Source organism: Micropterus salmoides, unplaced genomic scaffold, assembly GCF_014851395.1.
Source record: "Micropterus salmoides isolate LMB-PRFRI ecotype aquatic unplaced genomic scaffold, ASM1485139v1 Ms_hic_scaffold_10, whole genome shotgun sequence".
NCBI classification, from domain to species: domain Eukaryota; kingdom Metazoa; phylum Chordata; class Actinopteri; order Centrarchiformes; family Centrarchidae; genus Micropterus; species Micropterus salmoides.
In genome coordinates this window covers 34,896,810-34,921,444 of record NW_024040041.1, presented here as the reverse complement: position 1 = coordinate 34,921,444, position 24,635 = coordinate 34,896,810, and the positions used below count along the sequence as shown (strand labels likewise).

The 24,635-nt window shown below is 45.0% G+C and overlaps 1 protein-coding gene and 1 pseudogene across 4 annotated transcripts in view; one reads left to right on the top strand and one right to left on the bottom strand.

The window, feature by feature from the left end:
- Positions 1–15,534, bottom strand: part of LOC119896587 (Fc receptor-like A) — a 36,878-nt gene extending 21,344 nt beyond the window's left edge. The window contains exons 1-9 of one of the 4 annotated variants that reach the window (XM_038710075.1): positions 15,492–15,534; positions 13,798–13,839; positions 13,455–13,697; positions 12,469–12,717; positions 3,048–3,290; positions 2,746–2,940; positions 2,480–2,515; positions 2,192–2,215; positions 2,047–2,085 (exon numbers count right to left, since the gene is read on the bottom strand). In XM_038710075.1, coding sequence (XP_038566003.1) covers positions 2,047–2,085; positions 2,192–2,215; positions 2,480–2,515; positions 2,746–2,940; positions 3,048–3,290; positions 12,469–12,717; positions 13,455–13,697; positions 13,798–13,839; positions 15,492–15,522 — 1,102 coding nt within the window. In that variant the 5' untranslated portion in view covers positions 15,523–15,534. The remainder of the gene's footprint in view (positions 1–2,046; positions 2,086–2,191; positions 2,216–2,479; positions 2,516–2,745; positions 2,941–3,047; positions 3,291–12,468; positions 12,718–13,454; positions 13,698–13,797; positions 13,840–15,491) is intronic. The other 3 variants (XM_038710074.1, XM_038710073.1, XM_038710076.1) reach the window with 3 other exon arrangements.
- A 3,243-nt stretch (positions 15,535–18,777) lies between these two features.
- LOC119918176 lies at positions 18,778–23,649 on the top strand (annotated as a pseudogene).
- Positions 23,650–24,635: the final 986 nt, after the last annotated feature.

The following is a 24,635-nucleotide window of genomic DNA, read 5'->3' as shown; positions in this document are numbered from 1 at the left end:
GCTTTCCACATTAATTCACCAACTAACGCGACCCATGTTACTTTCCTGTGTACCTCTGGTATTATGTCAAAGTGTCAAGGCCTGCAAGAAATGATGTAACGAAAAAAAGCAAATGTGGAACGATTTGTTTACTGTCCTATAGCGATGCAGCCAGGAGCAGCCAGCTAACGCTACATTAGCTCGGACCTGCCGCTGTTTGCTTCGTAACGTTCAATTTCTGATTTATTGCCTTTTACCGATGCTCAGGTACACAGCTTCTCCACCTCTCAGTCGCTGTAACTAACATGTCCCACATAATATACAACCCAGAGGAAGAGCCGTCCACTGACACTACAGTAAAGTTACTTACTGCTGTCTTATTATTATAAAGTGTGACACGATCTCGTTATCATATTCAGCCCAGCTCACTACCCCTTTCGTTATCATCCAAAACATGTAGCTGCGCTGACACTGCTGAGCCTCCGGTGAAAGATACACAGATAGTAAAGATGGTTACCGAAAGCAGCAGGCGAGCTAACGATGTAGCACGTCGGCTAAATGCAGTAAATGTACCGTGATCATGTAACGAGCGTGGATTAGTTCAACCTGCAGCTGACAAAACTATTACTGTAACGTTGCAGAAGGGGTTTACCTGAGTTTCCAGCATGTTGTGTGAAGCCGTCTCCCTGCCTGTCTATAGCCGCTGTCACTCGGGAGGATTGAATGAAGTAACGTTACGGAGCCGGTGTTGATCCGCCTCTGAGACGGGAACGTTGAAGTAACAGAGCCTGAACATGTCTGGAGAAAAGCCACAGCCTGCATGCTGGTGTTCCTGCGTTTATTGCAGGATTTCTGTATGAAAGCGGTCGTGTTTCGGATTCTGCTCGCTCATGAGTTCAAGCGAGCACGCGTACGAGCACACGCCTGGTTGCAATCTTAAAACCGCACCGCTAGTGACCGCTGGAAACTCCATAATGCCCCTTTACTGTTCCTGTAAAGCTGGGTCGGTCAAAAACATAAAATCCTACAATTGTTTGAGTGGTTTTATTTTAAGCAGACTGTTTGTCTATTGTTGTACTAAGATGAAGCTCAGAACACATTTTATGACCAATTTATGCAGAAATCCAGCTAATTCTAAAGTGTTCACATACATTTCTCTGCAAATGTATTCTAGATTTTAACCTTAATTAATATGTAGCCCACAGTCAAGGTCTCATTCACTCCAATACAAACTGCAGACCGACTTCTCCTCACCTTCCCAATTCTTAAACTTAAAATCTTCACATCAATCTTCACCTTCATGTTTGGAGTGTGGAAACATGCTCAGCTACTCAAGCTAAAAATTACAGCTGAAAAGCTTCATTTTTAAGGTGAATGCACTTTTTCATCAACAAGTGGTTGTTAGTTTGATCCCCAGCTTGGGCGAGAGTGTTCAATGGTCACAGCTTTAAACTTTCACACACCTGTGTGGTGTTTGAACATCATGACGTCCAACACAAAGTTCAGAATTCTGAGATTTAAGTCAGAATTCTAACTCAAATACAAATTTCAAATGTGAACTTAATCCTCTTCCGCATACTACTAACTTTAGTAATTAGTGTTAAATTTGTATTCTGTCTGTCTCCATCAATGTAATCATAGTTTCCATTGACATCAGTGTTTCTTAAGATTACTTGTTTGCTGTTTATTTATTTTATTCTCCAACAGTGGAACAACAGAAATTACATTTACAACCACAACAGTGTGGCGCCAGTTATTTGTGGTCATCGAGGGCCCTTCTATGATTTGCTGAGCAAGTCTGTGGATTTAGGTGGCACTACAGGATTTGATAAATAACAGCTGCCAAATGCACATTCTAGTTAATGTTTATTGTTTGTCTCAGTTGATCTTATCTTGATATCATTATGGTTCATGTTTGTATTTCTATAGTCAACACAAGCTGTTGATGAAATCCTCCTATTTCTTTCTTTCTCCTCCTGGACTCTCCACCTGTGTTCACTGATTTATTCTGCTGCTGTTCAACTTGTTCTGGATCTTTTTAGTAATAATTCACTTCCATCAGCTCACCTGCAGAAACAAGCAGTCCACACAGCAACACAGCCGCACCTGCAACAGGTGGACAGAGGTCACTAAAGGTCAGAGGTCACTAAAGGTCAGAGGTCACTAAAGGTCAGAGGTCAACAGACAGACAGACAGACTTCCATCAGCTCACCTGCAGCAGTCAGCACAGCCAGACCTACAACAGGAGAACAAGGTTTACTAAAGGTCAGAGGTCAGCAACTGCTTGAAACAACAAACTCTCTGTAGAGAAAAGAAACTTGTCAGAGAATCAAAGTCAGGAAGGTTTAAAGTAAGGAGAACATTTCCATCCTGAAACTGAACACCAGTGGAAATTAAAAGTCCTGTTGATGAAGCAGAGTTTCAGTTCAGACATCAAGCAGCAGCTGCTTCACTCATGCTTCACCATCACTGCTCAGGTGTAGAACAGGTGTGTGTGTACCTGCAGTGTGTTTCCTTTGAGCAGATCTGACAGCATCTGGATCAGCAGGAAACAAACACAGATCAGTCAGGTTACTGGAAATGGAGATCAGAGAGCATTTCTCACGGAGCTGTGTGACAGACGGGTCCCAGGTGTCCTGAGGACGTCACTGATTGGACAGGAGTCCAACCAGTCCCAGGTTGTAGTTCAGTACAGACCTGCTGACTGGATCAGACACAGTCTGGTTCCAGTCTGTTCACATCAGGTGAGTCTGACAGCTTTCATACCTGTTTGATTCCTGCGGAGCAACAGAACTCCGACCAGGACCAGAACCAGAAGAACCAGAGAACCCACAGGTAGTCCAACTGTTAGGAGGGGAGAGGAGAGAGGGGGGGAGGCTGAAGGAGGAGAAAAAGGAGGAGAAGGAGACGGAGAGCTAAGAAAAGGAGGAGAAGTACTGGAAGGAGGAGGGGCAGTAGGACCTGGAAGGAGAATCAGTAGAACCTGGATCAATGCAGTGATCAGTTTATTATCAGGTCAGCAGGTTAGTTCATGTCATATAAACAGGAAGTGATGTCAGTGTCCTGACCTCTGACACTCAGCCATCTCCGAGGAGATTCAGCAGTCTGATCAAAATAACACCAGTAGAGACCTTCATCAGACTGACTGATGTTCCTGAAGGTAAACTGTCCTTCAGGTCCAGATCCAAGTTTAGAACCATCCCTGATGAAAAAGGCTTCGAGTGCGACCTGATCTTTGCTTCTACAGCGCAGAGTGACATCACTTCCTGCCACCACAGGAAGTTCAGGAATCTCCAGAATAACATGAGAATCTGAAGAAGAAGAAAACAGAGTTAGTCCATCAGACCAGAACCATCTGTCCATCTTCAACACAACTCAGAGAGACGCCTCTTCTATAAAGGACTGAGGACAGAGAGAGAGAGAGAGAGAGAGAGAGAGATTTTTTTTGATTTTTCAAAACACACTCTCATTAGTCAGTACTCACTCCACAAAAACACCACACATTTATAGCATCAACACATCAGCATACAGCAACTGATCAGCCAGTACAGAACACAGCGCCCTGCCATGAGCCCACACTGACAGAAATCTGTTGAATAATTCCTTTGTTTACTGTGTTGGTTTGCTGTATCTTATCTAAAACTTTATTACTATTACGTATTACTGTTTGTAGTGTAGCCATTGGGAGAATGACTGTGGTCTCGCTGGGTAAAGGTGTTGACCACTGCTGTTATTCTTTCAATGTAAGGTTTGACTACTGTTTCCTAGTATTTTATTCTTAAGACTTAAGAAGGATTACATTGTGTGTGTTATTCATGAACCTGTGCCTTTTCAATGTGTCTACATGAGCAGAGCAGCCGTTCAGGCAGCACAGGCAAAACCTAGCCAACCGTAACATACACAATGGTAGTAAGGCACCTGCTGCGAGTCCCGTACGCCACGAATGAGATCATGACACACTGATTAATGTCGACTGGTACTGGTACAGCTAGAAGCTAGGCTTTGTATGAGACACGGCATATTCATGTTTGATATGTTGAATCATGGTATGCGTTTATCAAGTATGTTATTCCTTTTTAATTCTTTTAAAAAATACAATTGTAAGTGTTTGAGTTTTAATGGTGTCAAATTAAGCCTGTATAACTTTTTAAAAAATATGGTGGGACTGAAGTTGAAACATATTGGTGAATTTTTAGTCCAGTTATTTAAAAAATATAAAGAAGGATAAATTGTAACAAACATTATGCTGAATAACAGCTAAAAAGTGGTCGATATTAGTGAAAGGATTAAATTGGTAAAACAGTACGTACAAACGGGCACCAAGAAATTCACCAGTGGAAGGGAGTGGTCAGCAAACACTGTAGACCAAGTGTAGTTTAAGGTGAATATAAGGCGAGGTTCTCTGACCACCAGCTCAGTTCCATCCTGAGACCTGCAGGGATGTTACTCGGGTTTACTTGTCCTTTTTGGAATAAACTCTTTTGCACCGACTCTTGACTGTCTCCAGTGAAGTCTTTGACTACAGAAGAAAGCTAATTGAGTCATTTTTACTGAGTTTAATAAGTTGGGGTAGGGACCAGGCCTTCCACTGGCCCGGCCTGTCCTTATTTCCGACCCAGCAAGTCCAACAACAACCTGGACTTCACCAGTTTTACAAACAGCAGCTTCACATTGACTGCTTGATCTGTCTCCACCTTCTTTCTCCTGCTCACATACACGGCCATCTTAGCCTGACCCAGGACAAAGTTTAGCTGCTGACATTTGTCCTTCTGATGTCGAGTGTATTTAAAACCACAAATCAAAACCTGTTTAGTAAAAAAGTCAGTAAACCCCGAAAGATGTTTTCCAGCAGAACAAACAGCGACACGAGAAGCGTGCACTCTAAAAACCAGTGAAACACGGTGTCTTCTTGGGGTACTTACCCGTTTTCGTAAAGACACCATTGCAGTCACGGTGGACATACAACAGATGTTCCACTGTTTTGTCGTCAGGCCAGAAGACAGAAACTTCCTGAGATGTCTTTGGTATGCAGACAACAACCTGGAAAATGACATCAAGGAGTATTGCATGAAAGTGCATGTTTTTGGAAACACCACATCGCCAGCAGTTGCCATTCACTGTCTCAGACGAGCTGCTGAGGACGGGGAGAAGGAGTTTGGCAAGGATGCAAAGGACTTTGTGCAGAGAGACTTTTATGTCGATGATGGACTTAAGTCCCTACCCACAACAGAGGCTGCTATTGACTTGCTCGGAAGAACGCAGAGCATGCTGGCTTGTTCTAACCTGAGGCTACATAAAATAGCCTCAAACAGCAGAGAGGTCATGGAGGCATTCCCCACTGAAGATCACGCCAATGACCTGAAAGATCTGGATCTCGGTCTCGACTCTCTTCCCATACAGCGCAGCCTTGGACTCTGTTGGGATTTGAAGATTGACACTTTCATTTTTCAGGTGGCAGAGGAAAGGAAGCCCTTCACTCGCCGAGGAGTACTGTCAACAGTAAACAGCTTGTTTGACAGGTTGGGTTTCGTAGCACCTGTCACCGTACGAGGTAAGGCCTTACTTCGAGAACTCTCAATGGAAAAGAATGACTGGGATAGTCCATTACCTCCAGACAAAGAACAGCTATGGGAGCAGTGGAGAGGGTCCTTGAAAGAGCTTCATCACCTGAAGATCCCAAGGCCATATACAAATGTGTCTCCTACAGAGGCCCAGCACAAGGAACTCTGTATCTTTTCGGATGCTTCAGATAAGGCAATAGCAGCCGTTGCCTATCTAAAGATCTCAGACGCAGACGGGAACTGCCACACAGGCTTTATATTAGGCAAGGCAAAGTTAGCTCCACGTCAAGGACAAACCATACCTCGGTTAGAGTTGTGCGCTGCAGTGATGGCTGTGGAAATGGCGGAGCTCATTACTTCTGAGATCGATATTGAGTGTGATGCAGTGACTTTCTACACAGACAGCAAGGTAGTTCTTGGCTACATTTACAATGAAACGATTCTATGTTTATGTCAACAACAGGATCCAGAGGATCAGGAGGAGCACACAGCCACAACAATGGCAGTATGTGTCCACTGAACACAACCCTGCGGACCATGCTACAAGGTCCATCCCTGCAGCCTGTCTGAAGGGCACTACCTGGCTTACTGGACCTGCATTCTTATCTCAGCCAGAGAAAACTTCTCTCAAGACAGCTGTCTTTGAACTGGTGGATCCAGATCATGATAAAGAAATTCGCACTCAAGTGACAGTGCTCTCTACCACCACCACCTGTGACAGTCGACTTGGATCTCAGCGCTTTCAGCGCTTTTCTACTTGGAAGGCTCTTAATCGGGCCATATGCTGTCTCAGACATATCACATGCCTTTTCAAGGAAACCTCAAAGGGTTCTACAGGAAGTTGCAAAGGATGGCATCATTGTGAGACACCATACACAGTCGAGGATGTCAGTCAGAGTAAAAACATCATCATTCGATCTGTGCAACAGGACACTTATGCTGACGAAATAGAACCCAACGGGAGATTCCCAAGGAAAGCCCTCTGAGGATGCTAGACCCATTTATTGATGGGGATGGGTTATTAAGAGTAGGAGGACGCATAGTGGAATCACAGTTGGGACATGAAGAGAAAAGGCCACTGATCATTCCTGGACGGCATCATGTTACATCTCTCCTTCGCAACATTTCCATGTGGAGTCACAACATCAAGGACGCCATTTTACGGAGGGCGCTGTCCGCTCAGCTGGCTACTGGATTGTGGGAGCCAAAAGGTGTGTAAACAGCTCCATCTTCAAACGCGTCCCCTGCCATAAGCTTCGGGGGTCTTGTGAAGTCCAGAAAATGGCTGACTTACCTCCAGACAGACTCAGCATGGAACCGCCCTTCACGTATGTTGGTGTTGACGTGTTTGGACCCTGGACCATCTCCACACGCCGGACAAGGGGTGGTCATGCCGAAAGTAAAAGGTGGGCAGTCATATTTACCTGTCTAAGCGTTAGAGCCATCCACCTTGAGGTCATAGAGTCCATGGACAGTTCAAGTTTTATAAATGCCCTGAGAAGGTTCCTGGCGATCCGTGGGCCAGTCAGGCAAATCCGGTCTGACCGGGGAACGAACTTCGTTGGAGCATGCAAAGATCTGGGAATCTCCTCCAATGTTGGCTGTACCTGGACATTCAATCCACCTCATTCCTCCCATATGGGAGGGGCATGGGAGAGAATGATTGGCATCACCCGCAAAATCCTGGACTCCATGCTTCTCCTATCAGGACGTATTAGACTCACTCATGAGGTGCTCACAACCTTTATGGCCGAGGTGATGGCCATTGTGAACAACAGACCACTAGTGCCAGTGTCTACAGATGCAGAAGATCCATTTATCCTCACTCCTGCCACGCTGCTCACACAGAAAAGTGGCCCTCCTCCCATTCCTCAAGGAGAGTTCAACAGCAAGGACCTGTACAAAAAACAGTGGCGGCAAGTGCAAAGCCTTTCCAGCACCTTCTGGGACAGATGGCGCAAACAGTCCTTTCTACCCTACAGTCACGAAGGAAATGGACATCCAATAGGCCAAACATCACTCCAGGCTCTGTTGTGCTCTTGAGAGACTGTCAGTCCAAGAGAAATGACTGGCCTTTAGGACTCATAACGCGAGTATTTCCCAGCAAGGATGGAAGAGTTCGTAAGGTAGAGGTGAAGACTAACAGACGGGATGGAACAAAACTGTTTCTCAGGCCTGTTACGGAAGTGGTCCTGCTGCTCCTCCCTGAGGACTAAGAACAAGTAACTTAAACTGTAAAGGTGGCAAATTGTGGTATCTAGTGATATCAGGCGGGGAGTGTGCTGTTTTATTATGATAGACATTTTAAGTTACTTAGAACTCCCCCTGCTGGTGGGTTTTGTATAGCAGCCATTTAGGGTTAGGTGATCTGTGTCTCTACTTGATGACATCATCAGTAAGCATCAAGGAAGTTCTCCATGTAAGAGCCTAGGAAAAGCTCAGTCTTTCATCAGTCATCATCCTGACATTTGGGTCTTTGAAAGCATCGTTGGTATGTAAAATAAACTTAAGAGATCATTTGTTGATATGTTTGTATATATATTTTCACAGAACAGTGGGTAGGTGTCTATGTTGGCCACATGTGCTAGCTAACTACCAGTGAGAAAAGTGTATATAAATTGCATTTAGCTACATTATGCTTACCAGTAGCTTATCCTTTTGATTTAGTATCTGTAAATACTGTGTACAATTTGAGTTTATTTCCTGTGCTCTCTACAGTGGCAATTCTGAGACCTCTGATATATGTTTTGTTTTTCTTTTTGTCAGTTTTACCCTACTGCCAGTTGCTACATTAAAAGAAAGTCAAGTTGGAACATCTTTGTCAGTGTAGTAATTGGGGATGGAGTTCATCTGCCTGTCAATTCATGCAAGGCGTGTGAAGAGGACAGAACACACGGTCTCCCTCTGCAGACAGAAAGGACAATGGTCCTGTACGTTCCCATTCAGCACAGACACAAAAGACTTTACAGCCAGTATTCCATGAAGGACGCTCCACTGTAGGTCTGCATGTCTCTTTGTCAGGGGGGGTTTATACAGAGACCTCCAGCACTTAAACCCAAATGAGTCCTCCAGGGTGTCGCTACGTCCGTTAAGTGTCTTTTTGTTGAGCGTTTTTACCAACAGAGGCATCCCTCAGAGACACAGCTGACATTTAAGGCAGCAGCCATTTCCACTTATTCCAACACGTTCTCACTCCCGACTCCTCACATATTGACGCTTTGGTCGCTTTTTACTGCCCTGGGTACCCCTGTAGCGTCATGATCAACACCATCAGCAACAATAAATAGGCAACGTCCGGTAAGACTTTGAAAATAACACGCTTATGTTTCGAAACATCGCCATTTTGAAACAGCATGTTTTTAAATTCTAGAAACGTTGCAGTTTAGGTTTAGGCACAAAAAGTACTTGCTCATGGTTTGGGTTAAAATAACTACGTAGGTCTGTTAACACGGGTCCTGGCAATGCGTCCATACGTGATGAGTCAGAGAGTGAGAACGAGTTGACACTTGATTTCCCAGACAAAACTCCTAAATATTTCAGACCTCCTGTTTTCCAGAAGAGGCCTCCAGGCAGACTGAGCTGACTCCTCAGCCTCTCTCCCACCATCACAGCCTCACTCTTCACCCAGTTCACTTTAGCAGATGATATCAGGCCATACAGATTTTAAGGTTTTCTCCAACACATCAGTATCTCTCTGCTTGTTTAGCAGGACAATGATATCATCTGCATATGCAGACAGTTTAAGAAGAACGTTACATTTAGGAAAACAGACACCAGAGAGAGAGCAGACCTTAGTCTGTGAAGCAGAGGTTCAATGGCCAGAGAATATAACATGCCAGACAGAGAGCAGCCCTGCCTCACCCGCCTCTGTACACTAAAGGGAGCGCTCAGGCCTCCATTGGTCTTCAGAACACTTGCAGTGTCACAGTACAAAACCTGGATCTTGGCTATGAAACGTGGGTTGAAACCAAAGGCAGTCAGAGTCCGCCACAGATACTGGAGTTCAGCCCGATCAAAAGCCTGTTCCTGGTCTATTGGAATCAGACCAGTATCTGCAGCCAATGAACGAGAGTCTCCTCATTCTGTCCAGTTAAATATGGTGTGTCTCAGGGGTCGGTCTTAGGACCCATTTTGTTTTCCTTGTATCTGCTTCCCCTTGGACATATTATCCATAAACATGGCATTTCTTTTCATAATTATGCTGATGACACACAAATATACTTGCCCGTCAGATCCACAGACCCTGGAATGCTGAGTTCACTTAACAACTGCCTTTGTGAAGTTAAAAAATAGATGTCAAATAATTTCCTCCAGCAGAACTCAGACAAAACAGAAATCCTGGTCATCGGGTCTCAGCAGATGGCAAATCAAATACTGCCATCTGCTGGTTCCCTAGTAAATCACATTAAGCCTGTTGCAAAGAACCTTGGTGTTTGGTTTGATAGTAATTTAAATTTCGAGCAGCACACCACAAAGCTTGTTCAATCATGTTTTTATCAACTTAGAAATATAGCAAAAATTCGATCTTTGTTAACTTTTAAGGACACCGAGACCATTTTACACGCCTTCATCTCATCACGCCTGGATTATTGCAACAGCCTTTTCACCTGTTTAACCCAAAAATCTATTGATCGACTCCAGACTGTCCAGAACTCAGCTGCCAGGCTTTTAACCAGAACAAAGAAATATGACCACATTACTCCTATTTTAGCTTCATTACACTGGCTCCCAGTATGTTTTAGAATTGACTTTAAAATTCTATTGATCACTTTTAAAGCTCTTCATGGCCTCTCGCCTCGTTATATTTCTGAACTTTTAGTCCCATACGCACCAGCACGTACCTTGAGATCCTCGGGCAGAGGTCTGTTGTCTGTTCCAGAGTCTCGACTGAAAACTAAAGGGGACAGAGCGTTTGCTGTCAGGGCCCCGAGGCTCTGGAACAGCCTGCCCGAGGAAATCAGGTCGGCTGAGTCAGTGAACTCTCTTAAGTCCCTTCTTAAAACATACTTTTATAGGAGAGCCTTTCCCGATCTTATTTGACTTTATTTTATCCCTTTTATTTTATTCTATTTTACTAATTTTATATTAATTTTTCATGCTCTTATCTTGTTTTTTTGTATTATTCTTTACACTTGTTAAAGCACTTTGTAACTTGTTTTTGAAAAGTGCTCTACAAAATAAGGATTATTATATTATAGAGACTTCCAAAACGTCTCGAAACAGAGTGATAGTGTCACTGATAAACCTGCTGGGTTCACAGTAGGTCTGGTCACTGTGAATGACAGACCCCATCTCCTGTCTGAGTCTGTAAGCCAGGACTTTAGACAGGATTTTGTAGTCCGAGCAGAGTCGTGACACAGGCTCCAGTTTTTCAGCTCCTGAAATCACCCTTCTTTGGTAGCAGAGTGATCACTGCCCTCCTGCAGCTCAGAGGGAAACTGTCAAACTGCTTCCAGCTCTACATTGTTTTCATCACTGACCTGAGGAAGATCAGCGTAGAAGAGCTCGTCTACCTCTGGATGGTCTGTCAGCTCGCTCCTGTACAGGTCTTTGTAGAAACTGGCTGCATGTTTTCTGATCTCAGAGGAATCGGAGATGGAAACTCCGTCTCTGGATCGAATGCAGTGAAGAAGAAATGTGACGGAGCGTCCATCTGTGTGGCGTCCAGGAACCGAGACCTCACCAAAGCCCCCTGAGCAGTCACACCCAGCAGGCTGGCCAAAGCCAACTTTTTAGATCAAAGGTATAAAATACCAAGAAGCACCGTTTAACAGAACAGTAAACGAGACAGTGATCAGTAAAACCCCCAGGATCAATAAAACAACCTTTAAAAACATTGATGTGATGCTTAAAACAGTAAAAAATAAAACATTCTCCATGTGTACAGCAGCTCGTGTGTTTCTAAGAGCCCAACTGCAGCTGGACGTATGGCTCAGAACAAGCTGCCCTGGCCACTCTCTCCTCCGCTGACTTCGTTTTCACAGTTACTGTGTTTCCTGAACCATCAGTACGTCCAGCTGAGCAGCTCTTTTTGTGTCGTCTCTCGCTCCATTTAACTTTAATGTGGCAATTTTAAAGCGACCCACGAAGAGAGAAGAAATAAATAAATAAATGATGATAAATGATAAATCTCCTGCTCTGTGAGGCCTTCATCACCAAAACCACCAGAACTTCTGGTAAGAGGCTGAGCTGAACTGACAAAAAGCTTCAGGTCTGGGAAAAAATCTCAACCTTCACCAGCCTGAGACTCCCAGTGTCCTTTTATTCTTTAATCAAATGTCCCTCCACACCACAGCCAAAACATTTCATGGTTTCCAAAGCTGCAAAAACCATATAATTGAATCCATCCACATTGAAATTAAAAGACAAGTTCAGTTCTGCTGAGTTTTTCTTTAACACCATGAAAACCTGCTATCTGTGACTAACAACATGTTTTAACAGTGGAGACTTCCTGCCCAGCTGTCCAGGTACCTGTCCGTACACAATAAGCCATTTCTGAAGAACGGGGGGGCGTTGGAGGTGGAGATTTTCCTGGCTGTGTTGACCAGAGGGAGAACAAGGGTGAAGGTATCTTTAATTATGAGCCCTTTTTCTACCACATCGTTCACTTTGTCAGTGTGATCCCAGAATATGACGATGGCTCCGTTCAAACAGGAGGCAGACTTCACGCTGCTGTAACCCACCACCTCTCCACCGTTAAACTCGCCTCCTCCACCGAGCTGCTGGCAGCCGGCAGCAGCTTCACAAAGTCCACATGGGCACGCTGCCCAGCCAAGCTGGAAGCACCGCCACCAAACACAACCACAACGACCAATGACTGACTCAAACACAAAGTCTGGAACCTCCCTCAGCTTCCACTCAGAGAGAGAGAATCAGACACACACAACTGTCATGTTATATAAACAGGAAGTGATGTCAGTGTCCTGACCTGTGACACTCAGCCATCTCCGAGGAGATTCTTCAGTCTGATCAAAATAACACCAGTAGAGACCTTCATCAGACTGATTGATGTTCCTGATGGTAAACTGTCCTTCAGGTCCAGATCCAAGTTTAGAACCATCCCTGAAGAAAAAGGCTTCGAGTGCGACCTGATCTTTGCTTCTACAGCGCAGAGTGACATCACTTCCTGCCATCACAGGAAGAGCATAAATATCCAGAGTAACCTGAGCATCATCATCTGAAGAAAGAAAACAGAGTTAGTCCATCAGACCAGAACCATATTCAGAGTTAGACCTGTCAGACCAGGGCCTCATTTCTAAACGTAGCGTGCAGATAAAAGACGGCGTTCTCCACTTTCTAAGCAAACTTTGAGATTTCTAAAAAACGTGCGGTCCTCCACGGTAACTCTTAAATGAATAGAAAACATTTGAGTGACAGATCTTTCAGAGTCCAGCTTCTGTCACACAAGACAAGTCTTATTTCCTTTAAGTCCTCGGCAGCCTCGTTAATTCAGTCGATGGAGTCTCTGCGTTCAGGACTTCATCTGCACGGCCCCTTGAGCAGGAGGTTCAGCGGAGCTTTAGCTTTTCTCTCCCAATTTGCCGTCTTTATCTTCATGCAGTCAGCATGTATTAATATTAATTATTATTTCTAGGCAGCTATGGCCGTTAAAAGGGCGGGACAAGGAGCTGCTCACCTGGGCCACATTTTGAACTGATTGTATTCATAAAGGGAAATCAGCGCGGGACGTATGGACTGTTAAACATCTGAAGATTTAAACCCTTTCTGTTTTGATCTGTACGCAAACGTCTGACTTTAATCCTACGTAAAGTTTAATAAATGAGGCCCCAGAGTCATAAACAGACAGTTAGATCCTGACCTCATACAGGAGGCAGACTTCACGCTGCCATAACCACCACCTCTCCTACCGCTAACACACACAGTATAAACAGGAAGTGATGTCAGTGTCCTGACCTCTGACACTCAGCCATATCCGAGGAGATTCAGCAGTCTGATCAAAATAACACCAGTAGAGACCTTCATCAGACTGTTGGAAGTTCCTGATGGTAAACTGTCCTTTAGGTCCAGATCCAAGTTTAGAACCATCCCTAAAGAAAAAGGCTTCGAGTGCAACCTGATCTTTGCTTCTACAGCGCAGAGTGACATCATTTCCTGCCACCACAGGAAGTGCAGAAATCTCCAGAATAACATGAGAATCTGAAGGAGAAGAAAACAGAGTTAGTCCATCAGACCAGAACCATCTGTCCATCTTCAACAGAGAGAGAGTCAGTGCTGGTTTTCTCTTCCATCAGCTCACCTGCAGAATCAGTCAGTCCAGACAGCAGCAGCACAGACACACCTGCAACAGGAAGACAGGGGTCACTGAAGGTCAGGGGTCACTGAAGGTTAGAGGTCACTGAAGGTCAGAGGTCACTGAAGGTCAGAGGTCACTGAAGGTCAGGGGTCACTGAAGGTCAGAGGTCACTCAAGGTCAGGGGTCCCTGAAGGTCAGAGGTCACTGAAGGTCAGAGGTAGCTGAAGGTCAGGGGTCACTGAAGGTCAGGGGTCACTGAAGGTCAGAGGTCACTGAAGGTCAGGGGTCACTGAAGGTCAGAGGTCACTGAAGGTCAGAGGTAGCTGAAGGTCAGGGGTCACTGAAGGTCAGAGGTCACTGAAGGTCAGACGTTGGAATAAAGTTGTCTAAAAAGGGTAACACAGATTTGGGTGCTAATTTTTCCTTCCTGCTTCATAAACAGTGAAAACAGCCCGGGTGGATTTTGACCTGGGAGGACAAACGTCACATGGTCGACAGGATGAAAATACAAAAGTCCATCTGAGTCTAAAGCTGAAGTCTGATCAGAAATAATAAAGAGAGAAGTGTGAGGGAAACCTGACTGGAACTGGTGTCTCCAGTATTCAGTGTTTCAGGAATCAGCAGTTTGATTGTTTTTCTGATTCTTCATCAGGTTTGGTGAAACTCAGTGTCCACATTAATAACCATGGAAATGTCACAGTTAGAGAGGAAGTGACACATGAAAGCCAGATAAGATTAGAATGTCTCAGCTGAGCTTTCCTGTGTGAAAGGTGGTGCTGAAAACGCCTCTGATCTCAGAGTAACAGAGTTACAAACTCATCCCAAGTCTCTTAACTGGATCCTCGTTTCTCTCGCTTGCATCTTTTCTCGAGTCTTTGTCCCTCCCAGCGGGGACGCAGGGAAAGACAAAAATCACTAGAGGAAACTGGGAAATATGAGATATACAGAAATATAATATAGAAAAATGAGCCAAGTGTCCCATGAAGCAAAGTCTGTCTGTGCAGACGGCTCTAACAGCTGCAGAGACTTTTAATAGACCTCATTAATTATCTGTCTTCATCCTCGGCTTTTCCTTTCTTTGCATGTTGTTTTATTTATTTACTTTGGATTGTAGCTAACTAGCATGTGTTGGCACGTAGCATTATTTATTGCTGCACAGTAACATCATGTGCATATTTATTATGTTGTATATATGAATTATGAAATAATATCTTTTTAACAGGGAGGACAGAAATGCAGTGAAAGTCATTGGCAGTTGTTATCAGCTGCTGATCAGTGAGCCTGTTCCCTGTCAAACAAACTGATCAAAACACAGAAAGCTTCTTTATCACTTGAGATGTCCTCGTGGCTTCATGGTGGAAGAAATGAACCATGTGACTGCAGCGTTCAGCAAAAAGCTTTTTCTATCACTTCTATTAAAGAGGAAAACATTCCAATAGTTTCATCTTCAATCATTTTGTAGTTCAGAAGTTAAAAGAAGACAAACATGTTTCACAGTTAAACCTCAGATGTGTCAAAGTCATGTGACAGCAGTCTGACAGTGAGGAGAGTCCAGGTCTCAGTCTGGATCAGGTCTCAGACTCAGTTCTGGTTCCTCTGTATGAGTGCAGACTCTGAAGTGTGTTGGAGCTGTGATGGATGGATGGATGGATGGATGGATGGATGGATGGATGGATGGATGGATGTGTTGGACTCACCGAGCAGCAGAGACACAGATGAAGCCTTCATGTCGTCTGGATGTCGACTGTCAGTCAGTCTGAACAGCAGAGTGACGCCTTCAGCTTCACTTCCTCTTTAACACATTCAGCGTGTCATTGGCTGCGCTGCGTGTTGCCCTGCTGCTCATGATTGGTGCTTGACAGCGAGGGCGGGGCTTCCTGCTCTAATGGGATGCAGTGTCGTGTAGGGGTGAATCCCAATCTCCGGACACACGCAGTCACGGGGAACGCAGCATAAAGTCCGTGAGGTCTTTGGGCTGTTCCACTGTCAAATCGTCAAGTGCATAAAGGCTCTCTCGCAGACTTTGCTTGAGGGAATTACCCACAGTTCATAGCACTGTGATGTTAACACAGGAAGCCGGCGTTAAAAAACAAAACAAAAAGGTAAACAAACATGAAGTGTACATGTCAGTGTGAGATGCTGTTTTAAATAAAACGGGTAAAATTTCTCTTCCTCTTGTCCACAGCTAATTTTGAAATGATCAATATTGGCCCAGGCTTTAGGGTGGAGATTGGGAGTGTAGGTGAAAATCCACCTCAACAATACCAACCAATCATTACTGCAGAAAGGGTCACATGTCAGGTGACTTCCAAGGAAGGATAAAATCAGGGAGGGATGCCTCTGACTGGGCTGGGGGACAGTTGGCCTGGTTCTCCCGCGTTATCGCTCCCTGGCGGCAGGGAGCTTCCCGGCACGGCTTTCTGCTGTTCTTCCTTGGGGCGGGGTACAGCTTCCCCCGGGACATGTGGTCTGCGGTCCTTTGCGCTTTGGGGGGTCGCAGGGTGCCCTGGCTTCTGGGGGTGGGGGTCTCTGCGCGGGTTGATCTGATTGCGGTTTGGAGGGCTGCGTTGGGATTGTGGGGCGATTGTCGATGCATCTTGATGCATTGTGCTTTTTCCCTCTGCAGGGTCTCTGAATGGCTGCTGGGCGTTTAGTTTGTGCATTGGAGTTCGGGGGAGGCATTTCCTTGTTGGCTTGGAGGGACCAGTTTGCGTCCCTGTCTTGCTTCGTTGGCCTCGGATCCATGCTTCCCCATTTCTCTGTCGGCCAGTTGTTGGACCTCTCTGGATACTGAGGTATAGTTAGTTTTCGGGATGTGCAGTGTGGGCAGGGCTGTGTTCCGGTTTGTTCTGGGTTTGTGCCTGGAGTTCTCGGCCCTTGACGGGTGGGTGGGTTGTTGGTGGCATGCAGCTGAGCTGGTTGATTTTGCCTCGTTGCTGGTGTGACTGGTGTTGCACGGCGGCTGGGGGACACGCTGGGCATTGGGGATGTCGGCTGCGCCGTGGTCGGTCCGGGCGCTGCTCTTCCGCGGGTTACGCTTTTTGCGTTCCGTCTGCATTACATTGTCAACTGGCATTTGGGTCGGGGTCTTCTGCGTTTGCATCGCGGTGCATCTGGGAGTCTTTGTTTTTTTTTGATTGATTTATCCTTTTTCTTTCTCCCACCCCTATTGGCTACTGGGGTTCTTGCCTGCCTGTTACAGTCGTGGCGTCCTACTCTCACTAACAACTACATTCTTTAACAGGCTTATGCGCACACACATGTACATACACACACATACAGACACATTCACCCACACGCACACAGACACACACAGACACAAACAAACTTAGGTTGTCCCTGGTAGAATTATTCCTGATGCTTTTCTTTCAGTTACTTATTTAAATTAATTATTATTCCAGCTCTCGTGGCTGTGTTGTGTTGCTTATTTAGTGTGTGTGACTGTTTCTTGTTTTCATTTTTCTCTTAGTTGTCTTACTATGTCAGCTGTTTATTGCTGCTGTTCGGCTGGTTGTCTTTTACTATTATTATTATTTTTATTGTTTGTTTTTGTTTGTGTTTGTTTGTTGTTGTTTTTCTCCTCCCCCCTCTCTGTTCTGCTGCAGGTTTCGTTGCTTTCTGCAATTGGTGTTTCCCAGACAAAGGAGTATATTAATACTCTCTTGTTAAAGTTAAATCTGTCAGGCACAATATCCAGGTCATCATACTCTATACTAGGCTGCTGAGCAGGACAGGGTTAAAAAATACAACAAAAAAAAAAACAAGTTCAGTGCAAACACTGTAAGGCAGGAGTTGACATTTCACGGCAGCGCTACGGTGATGCAAGATCATATTAAATGCACCGTGGAGCTGTGACGTCTACCGTTACTCTCAGTGGGTATATGTTAGCAGCCCTTTTGTTAGTAATGTAGCATTTGTTAGTTTACCTAAAACAAGTCTCATTGATGGTGCTGGCTATGACTGGTGTAGAATTGAACAAATAAAGAAGTTACAACAAACACTTGTCTTTTGCCATTTATTAAAGGAAGAAAAGAAACAGGGAAGTACTTCATAGAAAACAGCTGAGTCAGACGTCTACTGTCTAGGACAGCTTCGAGTGTCTGGCCACGAGCAGAGGAGAAACATAGCATTTAAAGTAAGCAGACTGTTCTCTCACAACAGTGGCCTTGAAACTCCAGTTCACATGGAAACTGAGGACAACCAATGCTACAGATGTTGATACCGTGTTTTTTCTCCTTGTGTTGATCCTAGCGTTCATTCTGAAGAGTAAACCTCCTCCACTTAACGGTAGCTAGTTAGTCTGTGCGTGGAGTATACCAGCAATTCAGTTGTAAGATATTTAACCCTTTCATGCATGGTGTCCACATTTGTGGACAGTTATTTTAACTTAATTTAGGGTCACTACATGATGGTGGTTAGATGTTCTCCAAGTCATTTGAGGACACTTTCAGTTGCTTGATAATCCGGGTCTTGAGGGGAGCAAAAGAGTCCAGGCTGAGAGACAAAGCTGTATTATAGTGGGCGACAAGGCCACCCACCCCGGGGTCCGGGGGTTCTGAGGCCAGGTGGGTCCCTACAGTGCTGGCTAGGGATGATGCATTAACAGACTTGATGTTCCTGAATGTGATGGTGCATTTGAGTTGTTGCCTGGGCAGAAGGACCGCAACATGAAAGGATGGCACTGTGGTCAGATACAGCTAGGTCGATGCATTGCAGCTGGGAGGGAGTAGTACCAGTGGAGCACCCCAGATCCAGTGTGTGACGTTTGGTGTGAGTGGGACCTTTGACGTGCTGAATGATGCTGAGGCAGGAATTCAGAGTCCACATGGATATTGAAGTCCCCGAGCAGGAGTGTGGATGGAGATTATTTAGGGAGCGAGTGTTCAATAACATGAACATTGCAGTCCTGTTAGTAGGTGCTGAGGCATCAACACAGACCAGGGGCCTCAGATTGACAGAACACACGTGTGGTTTGTTGTGATGATGTCGTCTCACTGCGACAGAGCATCTGTCCGACGTGGGAATAGCGTGGTCCGCGTACACAAACTTACGTCGGGAACCCCTATGTACATAGCGGGGGCGATGCAGGAGTTTGAGAGATTTGATGGTATCAAGACAATTTGGTATGATGTGACAGAAGAGGTTCAGGAGCTCCGGGGAAGAGTATTTAATTAGCGACATGATGGTACGAGGAAGCAACAGCTAGCTAGCTACCGAAGACAGGGGCCCCTGTCTAGCCGGGGCAGACACCTGACGGCTAGCTGGCATGGGTGAGTAACGTTAGTCTACAGAGCCGCAGTTGTACCGAGCAACAGTCGGCAACACAGATGTTTGCAGATCCAAACGCACCTTATCCTAGTTGTCTGGACATTAAACTCAAAGAAGCTGAGTGACTCAGGTTTTGTGAAAAACACACACGCCAGCGTCCTCACTCACTCACAGATACTGACTGGTTCGATTGTTAGACAGTGCATCAGTCAGACTGACTGACCACTGATACATGCTCGGCCTTTTTATAATCTCTCACTGAAGAGAATATTATTTATATTGAGTCTAAGATACATTCAAGAGAACTGAGTGTGAGAGTGAAGGCCCATAAGGCCTCTGGCCTGATCTGAGGGTTTTTATCTCCCACAACTTCAACCTGCAGCTGATAAAACTGCTACTACAACGTTGCAGCGGGGGTTTACCTGAGTTTCCAGCATGTCGTGTGAAGCTGTCTCCCTGCCTGTCTATAGCCGCTCTCACTCTGCCAATTTTCCGGGAGTATTGCGCTGATATGCGGCTCTCTGCGCTGAATGGAAGGTACGGAGCCGGTGTTGATCTGCCTCTGAGACGGGAACGTGGAAGTAACAGAGCCTGAACATGTCTGAGTGAAAAGCCACAGCCTGCATGCTGGTGTTCCTGCGTTTATTGCAGGATTTCTGTATGAAAGCGGTCGTGTTTTGGATGATGCTCGTGAGTTCAAGCGAGCACGCGTACGAGCACACATGTGGTAGCAAACTGCACCGCTAGTGGCCGCTGGAAACTCCATAATGCCCCTTTAATAAATAGAGAGTTTAAGGATTTGGAGTTCAACGTGGAAGAGGTTGGCAATATTTTTATTCTTGTGCAATATTATAAGAAACAAGCATGTTTATACACAAGCATTTATTTTAAAACAAAATAAAGCAAAAAGACACAAGATGATACTAAGAGAAAGAGATCTGCGTTTCTGAGAAGTGTCTGTGTGTGTGAACATCAGCACATGTGGTCAAAGAACAAAGGTTCAGGGGAAGCTGTAAGTTTCCTCCTGCATATCTGTGGTTGTTTAAGTCTATTTGTGATTCTGTGTAATGGTGCAAAGTTAAAAGGAGTCAGTCAGCATGCAAAGACTGACTGTGTGAATAACATCTCTAACCTATGTTGCAGTGGCTGAGAACTGTGGGTTCATAATGTCACGTTAACAATGACCACAAAAATAAAATTTAAAATAAAAACATTCCAGTCCTGTGCTTTGCCAAGTTAATGCTACAGTTAAGCTATGTGAAGCTATGCAATGTCCAGTACGTCAGCAGTCCATAAAGGAAGAGAGTCGCTGTGGTGTTGCTAGCTGTTAGCTGTCAGGTCCTTGTGGATGGAGCCAGGTGTGAAGAGTTGTTGAGTTGCAGTCTTTGCTGAACGTAGGACAGTAAAAGTTACAGTGCAGAGTAAAATATAAATACAATAATAAAATGGAAAATAAAATACAGGTCATACTGCGTGTATGTGTACTACCAGGAGTATCTGAAGTGAGGCACAGCTGCAGAGCAAAAGGCCGAGAAGTTCTGACTGAAAAACTACATGCAACATCCAAAATAAGCTTTATTGGTCAAATGATCCAAACAGGAATGATTGAAAAATTGTTTTTCGCCGTTTTAACTCCGAAACCCGGCGATGTTGTTGCTCCGAGTCTAAGCGGGCACCATCTTGACTATTGCGCAATATCTGCAAGCTGCCTTCCTGCTGTCGTCTTTTCTGCAGAGAGGAAACATGCCTCTTGGGAACATAAGGTGTTTTTTTGCCATTTTGTGACCGATCCGTTGGAGATGCCCTCCCCATCACTGTGGGCCTGTAAAGCATGGGAGTGCTTTTGGTGACAGGAATGTTGTTGAATACTCCTGTTTTTATCAATATTTCAATGTTTTGTCATTTGGAAATAGGTTGTATGGACTGAAGAAGTGTTTTAAAGATATCTATCAATAAAAATCTGCATTTTAACAATAAATATTGCCAAAATATGGAAATTTGCCTGGTATATTTGAAAATATTGTATAATAACTGTTGTATTTTAGTTTATTACAATTGCATTCTAGGTGTATTAGAAGATATTCAGTTGCATTACAAGCTTCCTAATGATGGTTTTGATGGTTTATTGCATTAAAATATAGCTTTTTTTTTTTTACCAGGCAAGGATAAAAATATCCGATTTTTTTTTTCAAAGGATACCAGAATTATGCATCTAGGCCAAATGGTTGAGGAGTTATTCCTGATTCATTTTGGGTATGTAATTGTAGGTTTTTTTCTGGAAAAAGGGGCCTGTTTTCAACAGAGCATATATTTGCTCAGCACCTCTCTCTCTCTTTCTTGTACAAATATATTGACAACGTGTGCATTGAATGCTTAGAATCATAAACACTGCTGCACAAATCTGTCCAACACAATGTCAATGTCGGAGACCCACATTCAAAAATGTATTATTACAAGTAGCCTAGCTAATAAGGACAGCTATGTTAATGTTTGAACAGTGATCAAAATCAACTGCACCCTCCCAGAATGACTCAGAAACAAATGCTGTGTCTCAATTCAGCCCTTCCGTACTTACACTAGCTATTGCGAGTGCATAAGTGCATTCACACTGACAAGTATAGTACAAAGCAGAGTACCTGGATGGTGTACTTCCCCAGGGACGACCAACATGTTTTTAAACTTGTGAAAATGGCAGCCGAGAAAGCTGCATATGTTTTGGTGGGTGACAACTGTGGTCAAAGACGGCGATAATGATCTGCCTTTGTTGCCGTTTTGCAAAAGAAGAAGAAGAAGTGGTCAAAAGTTGCGATCCTCATTTCCAGTAAGTGCACCACATCTGTGTTCGATTTGAGAACGCACTGCACACGTACTTAATGTACACAGTGATCTGAGTGAGGCACAGCTGCAGAGCAAAAGGCCGAGAAGTTCTGACTGAAAAACTACATGCAACATCCAAAATAAGCTTTATTGGTCAAATGATCCAAACAGGAAGAGACAGAGTGTGATCAGTGAGAAGAGCAAAGACAACATCAAGTGTTCTGATGCTGAGCTGATGCTGCTGATGCTACTAACTGTAGGATTAGTTGTATCAGCAGCAGCTTCACTTTGACTGCAGTTATTGATAATATGATCTGACTTTTGAAACCGTGACAACGTGTTTGAACAGCTGAACCAAAGCATGAGTGTGAAAATATTTCTCTGACTCACTTCTGCTTTTCATGTCTTCACTGCACGCATTCATCTGGTTTTAATCACATTCTCAGCTTTGACACTGAGCTGCATCATTGTGTGTTCTTACATTGAGGTTTCATGAGAGGGCATTTTTTTGGGGAGGAGGGGGGGTGCAATCACAGTTATGTTACTCTGCTGGAACTAGAACAATAACACTGAGCTTAACAGCTTAGCGAGGAGTTCATGGTTACCAGAGCAAGGGAGGTGCTTCAGTACAGGGATTCCAAGGACCCAAGAGTATCTCAAGCTGGCATTGAGGTCAGGACTGGCAGGAAGTGGAGAGCACATGAGGCGGTGAGACAGGCAGAATCACGGCTGCGTCATAAGGAACTGGTGGGTCCCGTGGCTATTGGCCGTACAGGAATGGGTAGTACTCCAACAACCCATTACAACAAACTGAAGGGTAAGGAAAGACGGGACCTGGTCCAAAAAGAAGTGAGGGCTGGGATTAAGGAGCAGCGTGCAAGCCAGATGGTGGGAATGAGGCAACGGGTGCATGGACCAGATGGAAGATGCCATGGAGAGGAAGATTTCATGGGCAGAGCTGTGGAGGGCTGAGCCCTATCGCATCAAATTTCTCATTCTGTCTATGACACCCTGCCCAGTCCATCCAATCTCTTTTGTTGGGGCAAGGATGAGACGCCGGCATGTACCCTGTTCCAGGGAAGAGGATCGCTGGAACACATCCTCAGCAGCTGTCCTGAAGCACTTGGGGAAGGCCGCTACCGTTGGCGCCATGAACAAGTGCTGAAGGTGGTTGCTGAGTCCATCACTACTGCCATCAAGCAGAGAATGCGTTTACAACCACCAAGGCGGAAAATCTCATTCTTAAGAGCAGGAGAACCCCCGCCTTCCCGACCAACAGTTCAGACAGGCCTGCTGGGAACAGCGAATGACTGGCAGCTACGGGTGGACCTGGGAGACCAATTCAAGTTCCCCCGAGACATCGTAGAGACCAGCTCTAGACCCGACATGGTTCTGTTTTCAGCAACATTGAAGCAAGTTATCTTGTTGGAGCTAACAGTGCCCTGGGAGGAGAGGATGGAGGAAGCGAGTGAAAGGAAAAGGGAGAAATATGCGGAGCTGGTGGAGGAGTGTGGGTGGGGTGGCGTGCACAGTGCTTGCCCATGGAGGTTGGTGGAAGGGGCCTTGCAGGAAAGTCACTCTGCAGAGCCTACAGACTCCTGGGAATCACAGGAGCACGCAAGAGAAGAGCCATTAGTGCAGCTTCAGAGGCTGCAGGAAAAAGCCTCACCCTGGCTGTGGATCAGGAGGGATGAACAGTGGGTGAACGCTTATGGACACCGGCCGGGAAGTGATCATGCCCGGTCGGGTTGCCTGGGTGAGGGGGTCTGAAGTTGAAAGACCCCAAACCCCCTATGACCCCAGCTACTATCACTGATGATGTGTCCAAGAGTGCATCACAAGGTGTATGTAACAATCAACAATGCAACACAATAATAATGTATGCGGCAAGTGAGCTTATTATTGTTCTCATAGTTGTTTGTTTTACTACGCGAGATGTATTTTGACTTAGAACTTTGAAGAACAGTTAATTAATCATAATGGATAAACATTGTTTGCATTGCACTTGACTTAGTTATTTAAGTTTACTGTTATTGGTGTAGAGCAGGCTCTTACATTGACGCTTGTTCTGGTAATTGAGTACCGTTACTTTCAGAGAGGCTCTCAGTTTTTGTTGTTAGCTGTTGAACCAGAGAAGGAGGAAGAGACTAGCTGCGGAGTCACATGGTTTTTATACCGTGTCCTGAGTTGTAACTGATATTATCCAGAAAGAAAATTTGTGGACATGTGTGGAATTAAGTCTGTGCATTTTACCAACTAACATCTGACATCAAGTGGACAGTTACAGAACTGCTTTGGTTGGGACACGTGTGCCACAACGATCAGCTGGTTAACAAATAGTTCTGTTACTATGTGAGACCACACAAGGCTGCTGCATGTTTTCTATCTGTTATACTGTTGCAGCTCTTTCTTACAAAAACTAAAACTAATGAGAAGCTACTTACTGACTGGACTGTCCCAGAAGACACTTTTGTTCTAGCTAGAACCAAACTACATACAAAAACTGCTTTAATTGGACTTGGCTGTTTTTGACTCTGGAGGGGTGGGCTGGACCGGGACAAAAATCGTCCCTGGCATTTTTGGCCCAGACCGGCAAACTACTAAAGGATTTAATCCCTCTGAGTCTCACCAGGTGGATCAGCATCTGGATGTTGAAGGCCGCCCCGTTCACCCAGACCTTCAGAGCCTGAGACGACATGTGCCGTCCCTCACCGTGGAGTTCTTCAGCTGTAGCTCGATCCGTTTGATGTCGCTCG